At 40.5% G+C, this 17,883-nt stretch overlaps 1 protein-coding gene and 1 long non-coding RNA gene across 2 annotated transcripts in view; one reads left to right on the forward strand and one right to left on the reverse strand.

Moving 5' to 3' along the window:
* Positions 1-168: 168 nt before the first annotated feature.
* Positions 169-17,883, reverse strand: part of LOC130572206 (titin-like) — a 236,009-nt gene continuing 218,294 nt past the window's right edge. The window contains exons 281-299 of the mRNA XM_057363729.1: positions 17,476-17,775; positions 17,069-17,374; positions 16,492-16,797; positions 16,112-16,393; positions 15,234-15,827; positions 14,848-15,135; positions 14,421-14,720; positions 13,674-13,976; positions 13,083-13,385; positions 12,383-12,967; positions 11,954-12,259; positions 11,562-11,861; positions 10,743-11,318; positions 10,345-10,650; positions 9,070-9,663; positions 2,998-8,951; positions 2,758-2,911; positions 1,554-1,847; positions 169-1,434 (exon numbers count right to left, since the gene is read on the reverse strand). Coding sequence (XP_057219712.1) covers positions 1,136-1,434; positions 1,554-1,847; positions 2,758-2,911; positions 2,998-8,951; positions 9,070-9,663; positions 10,345-10,650; positions 10,743-11,318; positions 11,562-11,861; positions 11,954-12,259; positions 12,383-12,967; positions 13,083-13,385; positions 13,674-13,976; positions 14,421-14,720; positions 14,848-15,135; positions 15,234-15,827; positions 16,112-16,393; positions 16,492-16,797; positions 17,069-17,374; positions 17,476-17,775 — 12,350 coding nt within the window. The 3' untranslated portion in view covers positions 169-1,135. The remainder of the gene's footprint in view (positions 1,435-1,553; positions 1,848-2,757; positions 2,912-2,997; positions 8,952-9,069; positions 9,664-10,344; positions 10,651-10,742; positions 11,319-11,561; positions 11,862-11,953; positions 12,260-12,382; positions 12,968-13,082; positions 13,386-13,673; positions 13,977-14,420; positions 14,721-14,847; positions 15,136-15,233; positions 15,828-16,111; positions 16,394-16,491; positions 16,798-17,068; positions 17,375-17,475; positions 17,776-17,883) is intronic.
* Positions 1,841-9,649, forward strand: LOC130572208 (uncharacterized). Its single transcript, XR_008965193.1, has 3 exons — positions 1,841-2,115; positions 3,000-3,193; positions 9,589-9,649. It is a non-coding gene; the product is annotated as an uncharacterized LOC130572208 (long non-coding RNA).

The following is a 17,883-nucleotide window of genomic DNA, read 5'->3' on the forward strand; positions in this document are numbered from 1 at the left end:
CAGTTTCTGATAGATGGCTGGATTGTCATCAGTTTACTACCTGGTTTATATGGGAGAATTCAATTTCTACCTCATCTTGGTTTCAGCAACTCTTTTTCTGTAGTGTAGTACAGGAACTGTAAAACCAGTGTAATAAATAAAGGAGGAGTCACAGACTTTATGGTGCAGAAAGCATGCTTTATTTCAAATGAACAATTCTATCTCAAGGAGGTTCAACAGCTACCAAGCCCTATTACTACATTAGGAGAACTAAAGCAAATTCAAGTGCAGGCTGGTATTTGATATTTTAGCAACAGTTTGTTTTCAAACTGTGGTTCATTACTTAGTTGCCCGGAACTGACTACTGGGTGTCTAATACTACCACACAAACTCAATCACTGCACCCTAAGAACCTCCGAGATGGGGTACTGCTGCTGCACTTGAATACCTAAATAGCTTTGTTGATTAAAGGGATGGCCAGGTGATGTTACTTTTTTTAAAGCTATTCAGGCAGTCAATATGTCAGAAGCAGTACATAGTGGGTGAACAAAGTGCTGGCCGCTTGCACTTTGTCCAGAAATTGTCAGTCAGGTATGGAAATTATGTCATAATCAGATCCAATGTAAAACATTAGAGCAATGCTTACAGGAGGGTAATTGCAAACATCACCAATGCCTTACATTGCTGATTCAACATAAATATTTGTGCACGTATGAAATGCTGTGCACAGTATCATGTCTTAGGTGTAGGTAATCTTCAACAGGGAGCTTCTCTACCTGTTGAGGCATTCTTAGACATCAACAATGAGTTGAGGCACTAAAGTTTGTTAAATGTTGAGCGGGGTAGTCGCTTGCTAGGAAACTTTCCCCTGCCAACTGTTAGTTCCCAAAGTTACGTTTCAAAATGTCATAAAATAAACGGTACAAAACTTCATAACCGTTAACTTCGGCTATATACAGTATGTACATGTCAGTGAAAAAAGTGTTCTAAATTCTTAGGTCAATAATGACTATAAGTCATAATGTATAGCTCTGGACTTTGTCTCGTTCAGGTAGGTAAAAAAATATTTTTCTTTTTATATTTACATATCAGATATTTCAGTCCATATATGAATCACTTGTAAAAATACAAGTGTAAATAATACAGATTAAGTTCTCTAAGGTGATCGGATATTTATATTCACAGTGGCAGAATCAGTACCAAATTCATTCCCTAAATTCAGAGTATACAGTCCACCATCGTTCTTCTGGACATCCATGATGATCAGGGTGGTTAGATCTTCACTGGTTTCAATGTGGAATCTGCCTTGCTGGTCTTGACTGGTAATTTTCCTCCCTTTGCAGTACCATGTTATTTCAGGAGCAGGTTCACCCGAAAAGGCACAGGATAGTGTGAGAACTTTTCCTTCATCGATGCTGATATCAGATGGGAGAGCTTCAATTTTGGGTGGTGCTCCTTTATGAAAAAGGAGAAGAAATACCAAGTTAGTCTGTTTTCACTAAGCCATGCAGCAGCTTTACTCTGAGGACTACTTCAGGATAGCCAAATAATCTACCAATAATTGTAATGCTCACCTCTCAGACCTGATTTAAGCATTKTACTAGTTGAACTCTCCAGTTGAGCCATGCTAGATTTCCCCATAATACTGCTGGAGCTCATCTCTACAAAGGATTCTTTCATGGAGGACATGCTTTTGGCAGACATGCTTTCAAATTTCATTTCAGTCATGCTGCTACTGCTGAAACTGCTGAATGAAGCYTCTTGTTTAGAAGAAGCCATTTGAAAGGACTGAGAAGAAAAACTTTCGTGCATGCTTGCGTCGCCACTGGTCTTCAATACTACCTCTTTCGGAGGTTCTTCAACTAGAGCTGAGGAGCATTGCAAACATAGAAGGAAAAAGCAACAACATCACATTAACGAACAAAGTCATGCAGTTCTGTACGGTTAATTTTACAAAAATTAAGACGGCATACTTTGCTTTCAATGGAAAACTGCAGTGGAGTATAGAATTGCTTACAGTCATTTGATTCAAGATATCCAAATCACAAGCTTTAAATAAGGAATTAAAAATAGGCAATGGAACTTACCAGTATGTATGAGCTTCAAGGAAAAGCATACATACTTAAGAAAAAACAGGTAATCACACAATGTTTCTTATTAGAACCATTACTAGAATTAGACATGAAGAAAATGTGTGTGTTCAGTTCATATTTGTAGGAGCTCTGAAACATTTTCAAGTTCTTACAAACAGAATAGTAAAATCTGTATTTCACTGCATTATTCTGTAGCTATGAAGGGCAACAGGAAAGCTCAATCACTGCAGCTTTGCTTTAAACCCAAACACAGTCATGCAAGCAAATCACAGCCACCCCTTGATGCTAGGAACTGGGATATGGTATCGCCAATAAAATACTAAACCCAGTTCAATTAAGTTGCCATAATAAATTTTAACTGTGGAATAACTTTGTTTTATTATAACAGATTCTGTTAGTATATGAGAAAAGAATAATTACCAGCATCAAGGTTTTAACATACTCAGAATGAATACTCAGAGCTTTCTCTTAAYATGCACTCATTGATGTAACAGAGCACCTCTTCTGCTTAAAAGATTTCTAATGCTATTTTAGGGCTGTATACGTAACATACAAAAGAAATATGAACTTCTTAAAATAACGAAGTCAATGTTACCAATGGTTTTTATTGTGAGTCATTTTAGTAGACACACCACAGCAAAATGTTGTGATTCCTCTGAACACAAGACCCAGAGAGCAAACTTACGGAGTACAGTCAAAGATGCTGTAGCAGAACACTGCCCATGGTAATTTTTTGCCTTGACTGTGTATTTTCCAGTGTCGCTCACTGCTGCACTTCGAATCTCAAGAGAATATGTATTTTTAGAGCGAGTTACTCTGAGGTGTGTTGAAATGGCAATCTAAGGAGGGAAAAAAATGGTTTCATTAAGATTGATTTTATGAATAATTCTAGTATTTCAAGTAAATATATTAAATGATTACTTACAGGTTGATTATTCTTTAACCACTCAACTTCAGGAGAAGGATCCCCAGAAACTTCACAGGTGAACAACACATCTTGTCCTTCATTGACGTTTTGAGACTTGGGCTGCACGATGAATGTTGGCTCACTGGAATGCTCTTTGGAAAGGGTCATAACATACTGGCACTTAATAATGCCCTCATCAGTTTTACCCTCACAGGTGAGTATACCTTCATCCTTATTAGTGGCTTTTTTGATAGTTAGTGTGTGATCACTKCCAGAAACACCGTATCTGTAATCATCTGAATTTCTCAGCTCCATTCCATTCAGCACCCATTTAACTTCAGAGGCACCGGGAATGTTGGCTTTCAATGTCACCTTCTGCCCTTCAGACACTGTCATTTTACTTGAAGAAGCTGTAATTTCTGCTTTCAATTGTTTGACATCTTCTGTGACAACTGACTTTTTAATGACTTCTTGAACTGCAGATTTCTCTTCAGTTGCCACTGCTGATTTCTTCTGAGTAGAAACTGTAAGCAACTCATCTTCTTTCTGAACTGTTTTATGAGATTCAGTTACAGCTCTTACCTGGGAATGAATATTTTTAAATACTTGGCCGGTAAACTGGAAATTAGTTTTTGAAACACCTCCTTCCCCAGTAATTTCACAGGTGTATTCTCCTTTATCAGATTCCATGAGCTCATGGATTTTGAGCTCATAAGTACCATCTGCTGCATAATGAAACTTGAAATGATGGTCTTCTTTCAGTTTTTTACCATCCTTATACCAAGCCACTTCTCTGACACTTAAAACATTGCTTTCAACTGCACAGGATAACTTTACCTTATCTCCATGAGTTTCTGCTTTCAGATGCTGTTTAATCTTTGGTGGAGAAGCAGTTGGTAATTGTACTTTATCTGCTGGTGCCATTTTGTCTGCAGGTGGTGACTTAGCTTTTGGGGGACTGCTGATGGGTTCAGGAGATTTCACTCGTTTAGGAGACTTAACTGGCTCTGGAGACTTTACATAAGGCTCAGGAGATTTGATCCTTGGAGGTGATGTAATGGTTTTTTCAGGAATTTTTGTTCTTTGAATGGTCAAAGTAAAATGTGCTTCCTGTCTTCCTTCAGAATTTTCCACCACAACAGTGTAACTTCCTTCATCTGATGTCTGGACTGAAGAAATTTCAAAGGTAGACTTGTACTGTGTTCGTGTTACTTGGAAGCGCCTTGAAGAAACAATAGGTTGACCTTCACGGAGCCATGTTATTGTTGGTGCGGGTTCACCATCAACATCACAGGAAAATCTTGCAGTCTCCCCTTCAGAAATTGTGATTGACCGTGGCTTTGTAAGAATTGTTGCTGGCAGAGTGCTTTTAAATGCTTTGTGTACAGTCCTTTCTTCCAATGATTTTTCTTCAGCTGCAGTGACTTTTTCTTCAGAAGCAGCATAGTGTGCATAGGATAAAAGTGATTCTCTCGTTGCTGACACTTCCGATTTGACCTCTCTTACTGAGGAGCTTGCTTCTGTTGCAGATGCTTTCTTAAATGAGGAGATTGCATATGCCTCTGTTTTTGTCAAGTCAGGTAAAATTGACCTTGGTACTTCTTCGTCTCTCCTCTGGGACGAGTATGTAGTGTAATCTCCTCCAGTAACATCTAGCGTTGCATAATCAGAGCATTCCCCTTTGTAGTTTGTGCATACTGCTCGGTATGTTCCACTGTCATCAATGTGGCAGTCGAGAATCTCCAGAGTTAATACACCACTGGTGTTGGTAAAGTGTATCTTACTGCTCTCTTGGAGCTCAATGCCATTGTGGTACCACTTCACTTCGGCAGTTGGCTTTGACTGGACGTTCAGAATGAACCTAGTGTTATGGCCACACGGTACCCGGTGTGAGCGCATTCTCAGGGTAATGCGAGGAGCATGGTCAAGGGTGAAAGGCTGCTGAGTCAGAACTTCGTATTTCCTTTCCATGGTCTTTTGAGTTTTCAGAGCAGATTTCATGGACTCATATCTAGAAAATATATCAAATCTTGCCATCCTCTCAAACCGGGAGAGAGATCTTTCACTTGAAACTGGGCTAGGTGAGCGTGGTCGAGTTCTCTCTGGTGTTGGGGATCTTCTCTCACTTTCTTCAGGAGGCCGTGAGCGAGGCCGAATTAATTCAGATACAGGACGCATCAACTCAATGTAAGTTGGAGAAAGGGATCTTCTTCTCCGTAGTAATCTAGAGGGAGGTGAAAATTCCCTCTGAGCATATTGCACCATTTCTATTTCTTCTTCTTCTTCTGATGTGATCTCAGTTATTTCTCTTTCCCTCCTTCTCCTGAGTCGACTCTTTTCTTCCTCTGCCATATATTTGAGCTCACTCCTGTATCCAGAGAGTCGTTGATCAGTGCCAACAGGTCGGAGCAATTCTTCATCCTCCCTCTCATCCATTATTCTTTGCTTTTGTTTAGGTGGTCTGTAGGCAGCCCTGTCATGACGTTGACGAAGCTCTGCATAGCTTGCACTGGTCTCAGCTTTAGTTGGGATGTGATAGCTTGAATACCTCAGCTCTCTCTTTCTTTCTTCCTCTGAACTGACCTGTGCTGCTGCAGTAGAATACTGAAGGGCAGACAGTTCAAAACGTGGTGGGCTTCTGCTTGGTGGGGAAGCAGAAAAGCCCAACTCCAGCTCTTCCTCAAGGCGCAGTCTTTCCTCTTCGGTTCTCTTCATGGCTAAATAGTCATCTATAGGCATGAGCAGCTCCTCATCAGACAAGTCGCCTAGCGATCGCCTTCTTGGTCTATAGTAGTATTCATACTCTGGAGATGGGGTACGCCGGCGTGCTGGCCTCACAATTTCAAGATCATCTTGTGTCAGCTTTGGTATACGCCATTTAGGCTTGTACTGATCAGAAATGCGTGGCAGTGGCATCACATAGAATTGCTCCCACCTGGAAAGACGTATGCGTTTCTGGCGTTTCTGAACAGTCCTCTCAAGTTTCCCTGGCATTTCATACTGGTCTCGCAGCTTCTTGTACCACTTCATGTCTGACAGAGGCACAAAGTATTTAATATTCTGATCTTCCTCAAGAGCGGCACGCACATGTTTGCGAGGCTCTGGGATCTCATATGGCATACGAAGTCGTCTTTCCTCYTTGTCCTTCTTTTCTTCTTTCTCAATTTCATATTCACCTTTGACGGTCTTTGAGCTAACGGCTGGTTTATATAAAATAGCAGCTTCTCTGAGAGCCTCTTGTGCAGTTTGTGTCAGTGGAACAGCTTCAACACCAGAAAGGATTTCTGCCATTCGTAAGGTCTTGTCAATTTGCCTTTGTACATGCTTCTCCCGCTCTTCTTTTGTCTTGTACTCACGCTTGACATATTTCAAGCGTTCAACTTTTAGATAAGCCTGACAGCTTGTAGATCCAGCACTGTTTGTAGCAGTAACTCTGTAATAGCCACTGTCTTCTGGTAAAGTATCTCTGATATGCAAAGCATAATAGTCTAAACCTTCATGAATTATATCAAAGTTGGGACCAAAGGATAGAGGTTGACCATCCTTCTCCCATGCCAGTGTTGGTTTTGGCACACCAGATACTCTGATCTCAAAACTGACACTTTGGCCTTCTTGGCATTCAGCATTTGCCAGCAGTCTTTTAAACATTGGCCTGAGCGTGGCATCTGCTGGAGGTGGATGTGGAATCACAGTCAGCTTAGCTTTGCAGCTGTCTTCACCATATTTATTGCGTGCCACAATACTGTAYTCAGCATCATCTTCTTCAGTGACATTATTGATGACAAGTTGATAAAGACCCTTGTCTGATTCAAAAGTATACTTCTTATCATCATCCCCAGGTTTGATCTTCTGGCCTGATTTGTACCATGTTAAGCGAGGTTCTGGGTGAACTGTTATAGTTACTCCAAACCTGACATTTTCTCCAACATATGCAGTGCGGTTATACAAAGGCAGGGTGAATTCTGGGGGATGCTCTAGTAGTCTCATAGTGTCAACCCGTCGTTTCACTTTTCTAACAGTTCTGCATCTGTAGTGCTCAGAAATTTCTCTCACACCTTTAACAAAAAGTTCTGCATAAGAGCTGTCTTCACCATAGTCATTTACTACCTTGCATCTGTAGGTACCATCATCTGATTTAGAAACATCTTTGACATACATGGTTGCCACACCATCTTCATATTTGATTTCATATTTTTCATTGTTTTCTAATTGCCTCATACCAAAGTACCATGTGACTTGTGTGGATTCATCATAGTTTTCAATTGTACATACATATTTGGCGTGCCCGCCTTCTTCTGCAACTTTATGATTTATCTGCCCAGCAATAGGCCCAATGTCTATTGGGGCAACTTTAACTTTAGCCACCGTTATGCCTTTCTGGGATCTAATTGCACCTCCAGAGGAAATGCGGGCTACTGACACAACTGTGTTCCACTCCTTCTTTACTAGAGTTTGATAGTAACGCCTGTGTCTCAAGGTCTTAATCGTTTTGGTGCTGGTCTTTTCTGTCTGCTGTTTCAGCCACACATGATTAAGTGCTTCAGCAGCCGTCATCCGAGATTTTCTTTCTTTTACTAGAAGGCGATCGATGAARTCCATGGCCTCAATGCTTATATCTTTGAATGCTTCATCCTCGAAGCTGTATTCAGCATTTAAAATATTTTCAATAACTTGTTGGTTTGTTTCAGCAATGAAAGGGTTAAGGCCACTGAGAAGTATGTATGTTAGAGCACCAACTGACCACATGTCAGTAGCTGTGCTGACCAAATCATGGTGATGTACTTCAGGTGCATAATATTCAGGAGAAGTGAACTGGAGTCTAAAGCTATCTCCAGGCTTCAGCTGTCTGGCTTGACCAAATTCAACAATTTTTATTAGAGAGCTTCTTCTTGTGAAGTAAATAATATTGTCTGGTTTAATATCAAAATGTCCAATGCTACGACTATGTAAAAATTCTAGTGCATCACAGACCTGGCGTATGTAAYTTACTATTTCTCTTTCATTAAGTTCAAATGAAGGTGTGCTAATTCTTTCAAAGATGTCAACTCCAGAAATGAATTCAAAGATCATGACCAATTCTTCTAAGCTCTCAAATGATTCATGAAGATACAGGATATTTTGGTGCCTAGCAATGTTCAGGATGGAAATTTCTTTCTTTACCAAAACTTGGTCAGCACCCTTTACTTTGACAAACTTGGCCAGGTAAGTCTTTTTCGAAACAGCCTCAACACAGCGGTGTGCGATGCCAAATTGCCCACGTCCAAGTTCTTCTGCAATCATATATTTGTCGTAGAGTTCCTTTGTCTTATAGTGACCTGCTTTAGCTGCTGTAACTTCTCTGGTTTCATCAACTTCTTCATCGTAGTTCATTACTCTGGTCTTATCTTCCTTTGTTACAACTGGATCAGTAGGTTCAGAAGGCTGACTTTGGCCAAACTTGTTCTCTGCAATTACACGGAACTGGTAGGTGGTCTTGCCAAATAGGTTCACCACAGTGTATCGTGTGTCACGAGCTTGTGCGACGCGAATCCATCGCTCTGCTGTTGTAGCACGTTTCTCAATAATGTAGTTTATGATCCTGCTTCCACCATCAGTAGCTGGTTCACTCCAGGTTAAGTTGACTGAATCCCTTGAAACGTCAGTTACCTTCAGACCTCTTGGTGGATCAGGCACATCGGCCACATCTAATTCAACTGTTTTTTGATCAATTCCAAATCTGTTTTTGGCACAAACAATGTAAAATCCTGCGTCTTTTCTGTCAACACCATTTGGGAAAACAAGAGACGTGAATGATCGTGTAACAATTACTTGGTAGTGTCCATTAGTATCGATGAGATCTTGTCCCTTCTGCCATGTGATCACAGGGGGAGGCTTGCCACTGAATGGAATCTTGATGCTCACCACTTCCCCTCGGAGGGCATGAACAGCTCCCATGCCTTCCAGGTTTTTGGGCAAATGAATCTTTGCAGGAACTGGAATAGAAAGAGGAAGAAAAAACACATGAAGCCAAAACCCACAAGAAGAGCATCTGTAGTCTAAATATTCAAAATTAAAACGTATTTGTCTTGGTTATCAAGACCCTTTATTCACCTTCAACATCCAGAGAGGCAGAGCAAGACACAGATCCTCCTTGGTTGGTAGCTCTAACTTGATATACTGTGGCATCATCATCTGTCACATTTGTGATGATCAGCTGGTAATATCCACCCTTGAACTCCTGTATCTTGATCTTTTCCCCATCTGGCATGATTTCTTTGCCCTGTCTGTACCACTTGACAATTGGCTTAGGATGACCGGTGACTTTGCAGACAAATGTGGCATTAGCTTGAAATTTCACATTCAGATTCCTTAGTTCTTCCTTGAAATGTGGAGCTTTAACTGGTACATCAGATTTTGGAATGACTGGTTGGGATACCTCACTCCACTCACTTTCACCACCAAGATTTTCACATTTGACACGGAACTCATATTCAAGACCTTCAATAAGGTCTTTCACAGAGTAGACTGTTTCACGAATTTCATCTGTTGTTACAGAAATCCACTTGTTTTGTTTTTTCTCACGCTTCTCGAGATAGTAAGTTCTAATCTTTGCACCGCCATCGCTTGCAGGTGGCTTCCATGAGACAACACAAGAATCCTTTGTGACAGCACTTGCTACTGGCTGGCCGGGTTGTCCTGGTTTTTCTGTAAGAACAAAGAAGTTCAAAAACTGAAGTAAGTTTGCCTTACTAATTAATTACAGGGCGTGCTGGTTTTGGCTGGGGCAAAGTTAACTTTCTTTGTAATGGCTGCTATAGGGCTGTGTTTTGGATTTGTGCTGAACACAGGGTTGATAACACAGAGATGTTTTTGTTACTGCTGAGCAAGGCTTACACAGAGCCAAGGCCTTTTCTGCTTTTTGTACTGACACACTGGTGAGAAGACTTGGGGTGCATGGGGGGCTTGGAGGAAACACAGCCAGGACAGGTGACCCAAACTGACCAGAGGAACATTCCAGATCATRTGACACCATGCTGAGTATATAAAACGGGAGAAGGTGGGACATTTGGAGTGATGGCATCTGTCTTCCCAAGCCACTSTTAGGTGTGATGGGCCCCTGCTCTCCTGGAGGTGGCTGAGCACCTGTCTGYCCATGGGAAGAAGCGAATGAATTCCTTGTTTGGCTTTGCTGGTGTGCACAGCTTTTGGTTTTCCTGTTGAACTGCCGGTATCTCAATCCAAGAGTTTTCCAGCTTTTACCCTTCTGATTCTCTCCCCGATCCCACTGAGGGGGAGTGAGCAAACGGCTCATGGGGTTTGGCTGCTGGCTGGGGTTAAACAAAAACATGGTGGCATGCAGACATTGATATTTTGGCCTCTACTTACCAAACGGAGGCTTCATAAAAACTACTGATGAAACCTCCAGTGCTTCACTAATGCCGTATATATTCTGAGCAGAGACACGGAAATAATAGCCTGCRTTTTCAGTTAGGTTAACAATTCTACAGGTTGTGCCTGAAATACTTGAAGACACAAGCTGCCATTCTGCTCCTTCTTTGGCTTCACGTTTCTCTATGATGTAATTGGTTATCATAACACCTCCATCATCCTCTGGTGGTTTCCAGCTTATCACCACAGAATTCTTCAGTATAGACTCTATAACAATTGGTCCTACTGGTTTATCTGGTTTATCTGTACAAGAAAAAGCATAAAATGTTCATTTATTTTTCCAGTCAATATTTGAGAAAATATTCCACAAAAATACTGAAAATAAAATTAATTACCTTGTATTTCCACATTAAGGACAGTGTCAACTGTTCCAAATGTGTTACTGAGTTGTACTTTGTACTTCCCAGCATGAGTCTTGTGCTGGACATTCTTAATAGCAAGGTGAGTGTACTGCTCTGTGTTCTCAATAGTTATTGTTTCTGATCCTCTCAAAGGTTTGTTGCCATGGAACCAAGTTATTGCTGGTACTGGCCGGCCAATGTACACAACGTGAAGGCGGAGGGTGCCACCTGTACCTGCGTAGTATTTCTCTTTCAATGGGAAGCCAGGGTGGAACTGAGGAGGAGCCTGCAATAATAGCTTGCCACTAGTTTCAATTTCTCCGACATCGTTGGTAGCCATGCAAGTGTAGAGACCTTCATCCTCCTGTTCATCCGTCATTACTGTCAGAGTGTGGTTGCGTCCGTCAGATGACATTTTGTATTTTCTGCTTTGTACCAGCTCTTTGCCGAAGCGGTACCATTTAATATCAGGCAAAGGTCTCCCGACAATCTGGCATGTTAGCTGAGCTGCCTCACCCAGTTTAGTTGTAACATCCTGCATTTCCTTCTTTATGGCAGGTGCTTCTCCAGCTACAACAAAGAAAATAAAGAAAATAATGATGATTACTATGAAATTTTCCTCTGTTACTGTATTACTGGAAATTAATTTTCATTTATACTTGTTCCTCTTATACTTGGAAGACTGTCCTTTGGGACAAGCATGTTAGCAAATATGTAAAACAAATAGGCAGCATGTTCAGTGCAGCACCATGGTTTATGACACAGCAAATGACAACAATGTCACAGCAAACGTGACAAGAAATTTTTGCTTACATGTTAATTTAGTTTTCACTGCCATAGCAGTTCTTCGAGGTCTGCTGAGGCCTGTCTGATTTTCTGCAAAAACACGGAACTCATATTCTGTGGCCTCTAGTAAGCCTCCTACTGTAAACTGCCTGTCCTTAATGAGTTCCTTATTGCATTTTTTCCATGTGCTTTCTCCAGACTGGCGATATTCAACCCAATAGCCAAGGATCTCTTTGCCACCATCACTTTCAGGTCGTTCCCATTCTAAAGTAATGCTGTCCTTAAATATAGAAGTGATCTCAATTTCTCCAGGTTGGCTGGGTTTGTCTGAAAATGAAAATAGATACAGAAAATCATATTTTCTCTAAACGTCATTAAGTTGCTCTCCAGAAGATCTGTTAGTGCAGACATTTTCTTACCGAATGGATCCTTGCATACAACTGGTTCAGAAGCAGGACTTGCTTCACTTTCACCAATGTCATTTTGAGCAATGATGCGGAATTGATATTCAGCATCTGGAACAAGTCCTGTGACTGTGTACATTGTAGTGGTAATCTGTGTCTTATTATGCCGGACCCATTTTTCTGTAGATGTCTCTTTACGTTCAATGTAGTAGCCAGTTACACGAGAACCACCATCATCTTTAGGTCTGGACCAGGACAAGTTGACGGAACTCTTTGTAACATCAAGCACTTCAGGTGGGTTGTTTGGAGGCTCTGGAGCATCTGTTAATAATTATAAAAATAATAGAAATAATAGAAATGGAATTAAAATTTCTGCATACATTATTGCACTTTTGGATCATAAAGTAGTAACTAATCTTTTTTTTTATCTAAAAGAAAACTTACTTAGAGGTGTCTTTGGTACTGCTGGTTCTTCAGATTTGAGAGATTTGCTAATACCAAAATGGTTTTCAGCAGAAACACGGAAGTGATATTCCACATTTTCTTTGAGCCCTTTCACCACTAGTGATGTCCCTTTCACTCTAGAGTCAACAGTGTACCAGGCAGTCTTCGGTACTTCTCTTCTCTCAATGATATAACCCAGGATATCTGCACCACCATCATCTGTAGGAGGTCTCCAGCTTACTCTGACAGAACGAGCCTGTATGTCATCGTACTCAAGTGGTCCTTCTGGTGGATTTGGAATGCCAATTACTCTGACTTTAATATACACAGCTTTCTTGCCGCATTTGTTTTCAAGTACCAAATCATAGGTGCCTGAATCTTCTCTTTCTGCATCTTTGATCACAAGTTCTGTGTGAGTCTCAGATGTCGCAATCATGGCCCTCCTGCTGATGTCCTGTCCTTCTTTTGTCCATTTGCATACTGGGATGGGCTTACCCTTAATGGGTATTGTAAGCCTGATTACTCCCCCTTGTCTCACCATGAGACCTTCTTGGTATTTTTCTTCAAGTTCATAGTCAGGATATTCTGTAAACAAAATTAACATGTCATGCTATATCCTTCTATAGATGATATCATACCTGCTTTAGGCAAAATTTTTCTTTAGGACAGCTTTCGAGAGCTAAGACTTGAAATGTCTTACCAAGCATTTCTGTTATTTTGACTGTTCCTGGCACTTCAGCAGGTTCTCCTGGCCCACCAGCATTACAGGCTAGCACACGGAATCTGTACTCTGCACCCTGGGGAAGGTGCGTCAAGGTGTATTCACGAATCTTGGTCGGCGTAGTATTGCATTTGGTCCATTCAAATTGATCAACCTTCTGCATCTCAATTAAGTAACCAGTAACTTTAGAACCCCCTTCATCTTCTGGTGGACTCCAAGCCAGGGAGACTGATGTTCTTGTAGTATCAGTGACTCTTGGATTCTGAGGTTTACCTGGAGGAGCTGGAAGAGAAGATCAAATAGGGAGTTGCGATTTGTTTTTATGAATATTTGAAGGATGAAACAAATGCCAACTTGCAATTTATGATCTGCAATAAGTCTATAATGAATTTATACAGGGAAACTTCAAATGAAACATTTTCACTAATGTATTCTTCATTTTCTCCAGTCAGAATCTCATTTGTTAATACATCTAGATAAATTTTCAAATTAGAAAAGAGTAGATTTTACTAGTGCCATTCCCTTCTACCATCATTAACCTATGTTTAACCTATGTAGGAAATCACTTACCAATTGGATCTCTGGCAACAGCAGACTTGGAAGGACGGCTGGGTTTCCCAGTGCCTCTGGCATTGATTGCTGTGACCCGGTGTTCATATTCTAATCCTTCCACCAACCCAGTGGAACGGTAACGAGTCATGGTGACTGGAACTTTATTTACACGGATCCATCTATCTGCTCTAACTTCTTTGCGTTCCACAATATAACCAGTAATCTGTGAGTCACCATCATCATCTGGAGGGAACCATGTCAATGTCATGCCATCTCGAGAGATATCAAACACTTCTGGAGTGCCAGGAGGACCAGGAATACCTGTAAAAAGATGACATAGAATTAGTGAAAAAAGCATCAAATGACTTTACACATTAGTAGTATGTGACAAACGCTGAATAACAATCTAATATCAAATTCTTTTTAATTAGCATGTATCTAAGTACTTTCTAAATCAGGTCAGTGAAAAAATTCCGGTTTTGTAATGGGGTAAAGCAATTATTCAAGACTAATGGTAGACCTGAACAGAAAATCCAAGTTTACCATCCACATTCTGAGCAGTACATTTGTAATACCTATACAGATTCATGGATGGCATTTTTCATTGGAAAATAACAAGATTACTGTGCATCATAATGTTCAATTTTACCTGGCAAAAGTAAGTAGCAACATCTAGAAAAATCTAGTATATGTGTGAATTATAAATCCATTTAAAGATATATTTTTAATTTTAAAGGTAGAGAATGAACAAAAATTCAAACTTACGGATTCTGCTCTTGCATTCTATAATTTCAGATTGCAGGTAAGATCCGATTCCAAAGCGGTTTGTAGCAGCGACACGGAACACGTATTCTGCACCTTCAACAAGCCTGGTGAACTTAAATGTTGTCCTGGTTACTGACTCTGAAACTGGCAGCCATCCAGGACGGTGAGCATCTCGCTGTTCTACCACATAGCCACTAAGGGCAGCTCCACCATCCAGCTCAGGTGGCTCCCAGGAGATGGTTACATAATTTGCATCAACTTCATCAATTCTGATAGGTCCAACAGGTGGTCCAGGCTTGTCTAGAGGGAAAAAAAAAAACAAAAAAAAAACCAGCCTTACAAAACTGGTGGAAAAAAGGAATCATATTTCTCATGTAAAAGTGGAAATGGAGAAAGGTCACAGACACTTATTTTCATTAATTCTTACCAAGGATTATAACCTTTACTGAATCAGTAACTGTTCCAGTGGCATTCTTCAGTTCAAGTGTATACTCCCCAGTGTCATGTATAGTGGTCTCACGCACAGTCAATTTAGCCATTTTGGCAGCAGTCTCCATTTTGATGCGTTCTGATTCTTTTAGTTTAGAACCAGCGAAGAACCAAGATGCAGTTGGAGGTGGTCGTCCTTCAATTGGAATGGCTAATTCAATGGGCTTGCCAGCAGGTACATGMATTGTCTTCTGAGGTATTCCAGTGAAATCAATTGTTGGTAGAACTAAGAAAAGCAAATGATCAATATTTTTAATACCTGTTTAAAGAACACGTTCATTTGGTGTAAGCTCAACCCTATTGTTTTCACCAGTAAACACCTACCTTTTCGGTCCTGAACTGTCACTGCTGTGACAACTTCTCGTGGTTCCGACACGCCCTTCTGGTTCTGCGCTCTGACCCTGAACAAGTACTGTTCACCTTCATTGAGAGAAATAATGGTGTGTTCGAAGACGGTAGGCTTTAATGTCACTACCTTCAGCCATCTTTCTGTTCCAGCTTTGCTGGCCTCAATGACATAGCCAGTCAATCTGCTGCCACCATCATGCAGCGGTTTGTCCCAAGCAAGTGTAACAGTTGATTTAGTGGTGTCAATCACTTCGAGTTTTTGTGGTACCATGGGGACATCAGATACCAGTACTGCATCAGATGTTTCACAGCCTTCACCGATGCCATAAATATTTTCTGGTAGTACTCTGAAATAATACAAAGCTCCTTCTAGAAGTCCAGTAACTCTGTAAAATGTCTTGCTGCATTTAGTAGTGACAGTCTTGTAAGCTCTCATGGAAGCTTCGCGTTTCTCAATTATATAATTGTTGACTGGGGCTCCACCGTCAATGACTGGTATGTCCCAAGTAAGAGTCACAGAATCTTTTGATGCTTCCTTAACTCTCACTGCAGGTGGTGGACCAGGTGTATCTAAAACGAACAAGCAAACAAACTTTTTTTCCCCCTTTCGGATACTTTTATTTTACAATCAATGACTACTTCTGCATAAAAAAAAAATGCTGGGATTTGATTTTTAAACTAGCACAGCTCCAGAAATTATGTATTTTCCTTTGGAATAGACTGTTTCTCTGACTTCTCAAACATTCTCATGTTATTTAAAATGCAAACTTCCTTTGGAAATGAATGACACTAATTTCTGAGCAATAAGCATGCCAAGTGGTGTAATGCCCATATACAATTGTAGCAGTACTTACCATACACTTTCACAGAAATAGTTGCAGATTTTTTTCCTGATTGATTTTCAGCCTCAATTATGTATTTTCCGGCATCATACCGATTGACTTTATCCACAATAAGCAGAGTGTAGCTGTCTGTAGTATCAATAATACCTCGACTTACAAGGTCAACACCCTCCTTGCTCCATGTGATTACAGGAGCAGGTCTGCCAGATACAGAGACCATTAGGCGCAGGGAACCACCTGCTCTGACTGTCACTGTCTTCTTCAGATCATCAGCAAGCTCAAGTTCAGGTATTTCTGATGAAGGGTATAAGAAACATTGAATTAGTTAATCTTGTAGAAGTTCTGAAGTAAAATACAGTTTCATTGAAATGTACTTTAAGTTTTCAAATTACCGATTCTTTCCACAGGTTCTATTTCTGCTGATGATTCGCTAAATTCACTCATACCATTCACATTTGTTGCAGCAACTCTGAATTGGTATTTCTGGTTTGTTTTAAGACCAGTCACGGTGAACTCAGCATTCCTCAGAGTGGCGGTCGTATGTGGTCGATACCACTGTTCACTGCCTTCTTCTTTCATTTCAAGAACATAGCCTAAGAGGTCAGCACCACCATCATATGTGGGCTTTGACCATGCTAAACTTATGCTGTGACTTGTAGTATCCACAACTCTTGGAACTGAAGGTGATGCAGGAGTATCTTTGAAAAAGAAGAAAATGCATTTTACATAGGTGCAGAAAACACTTCACAGTCAAAATCAATTACCAGACATTAATCCTAGGAAATACATTTAAGATGAACTGTTTTAAAGTTATTCCAATACTCACTAATTCAGTGAGGTTACATGTGGTTATGGGTTTCTTAGTTGAAGTGTGAGTTTCAATGCGAGTGTATGCTCATTGTAAATACTAATTGTATTGTAATGCTCATTGTACAAATACTAAAATGTGTTTTAAATATCGTAACTTACATGATGGCTCTTTACATAACATGTATTGTGAAGCTTCACTAGGTTCACTGTTTCCAGCAGCGTTCACTGCAGTGACACGGAATTGGTACTGGCACCCTTCCATAAGACCAGTGACTTTCAGTCTGGTATCATAAATGGTGTAATCTCTATTCACTCGTGTCCAGCGCAGACTTTTCTTTTCACGTTTGTCCACAAGATAGTCCTTAATCTCACTGCCACCATCCCATTCGGGTTTTGACCACTGAATAATGATGTGTTCTTTGCCAACAGCCACTTCTTCAGGAGCACCAGGCTGTGTTGGAATAGCTATTTTTTTAAAAGGTAAAAAAAAAATTGTTAAAGATATTGTTTATCCATGAGAATTATTCTACAAATTTTGTTGAAGAATGGAAGGTGGTAACACTCACTGAAAGCATTCCTGGCAATCACAGGTTCTGTTTCAAGTGGAACACCTGGTCCATATTTGTTGACAGCTCTCACACGGAAGATGTACTCATTATTTTTAATAAGTTTTGTTACCACAGTTGACAAAGTCTGGCATTCAGCCTCAACAATGACCCAGTGAAGTCTGCTGGTTTCACGTCTTTCTATGATGTAGTGAGTGATTTCTGCACCTCCATCTTCCTCAGGAATGTTCCATGTCAGAGTACATTTCTCTTCTGTTACTCTGCTAATTGTGATTTTGCCTGCACATGGGCCTGGTGAATCTGTGTAGGAATCAAAATAAGTATTGTTATTAGTGGCTAAGGAAAACTATCTCATTCTTATTTAAAAGAATGTGGATTTTTTTTTTAGTATACTAAATACTAATCACA

This window comes from Malurus melanocephalus, unplaced genomic scaffold (genome assembly GCF_030028575.1).
Source record: "Malurus melanocephalus ecotype Western Australia unplaced genomic scaffold, MMel_1.1 scaffold_30, whole genome shotgun sequence".
In the NCBI taxonomy this organism is placed as follows: Eukaryota; Metazoa; Chordata; class Aves; order Passeriformes; family Maluridae; genus Malurus; species Malurus melanocephalus.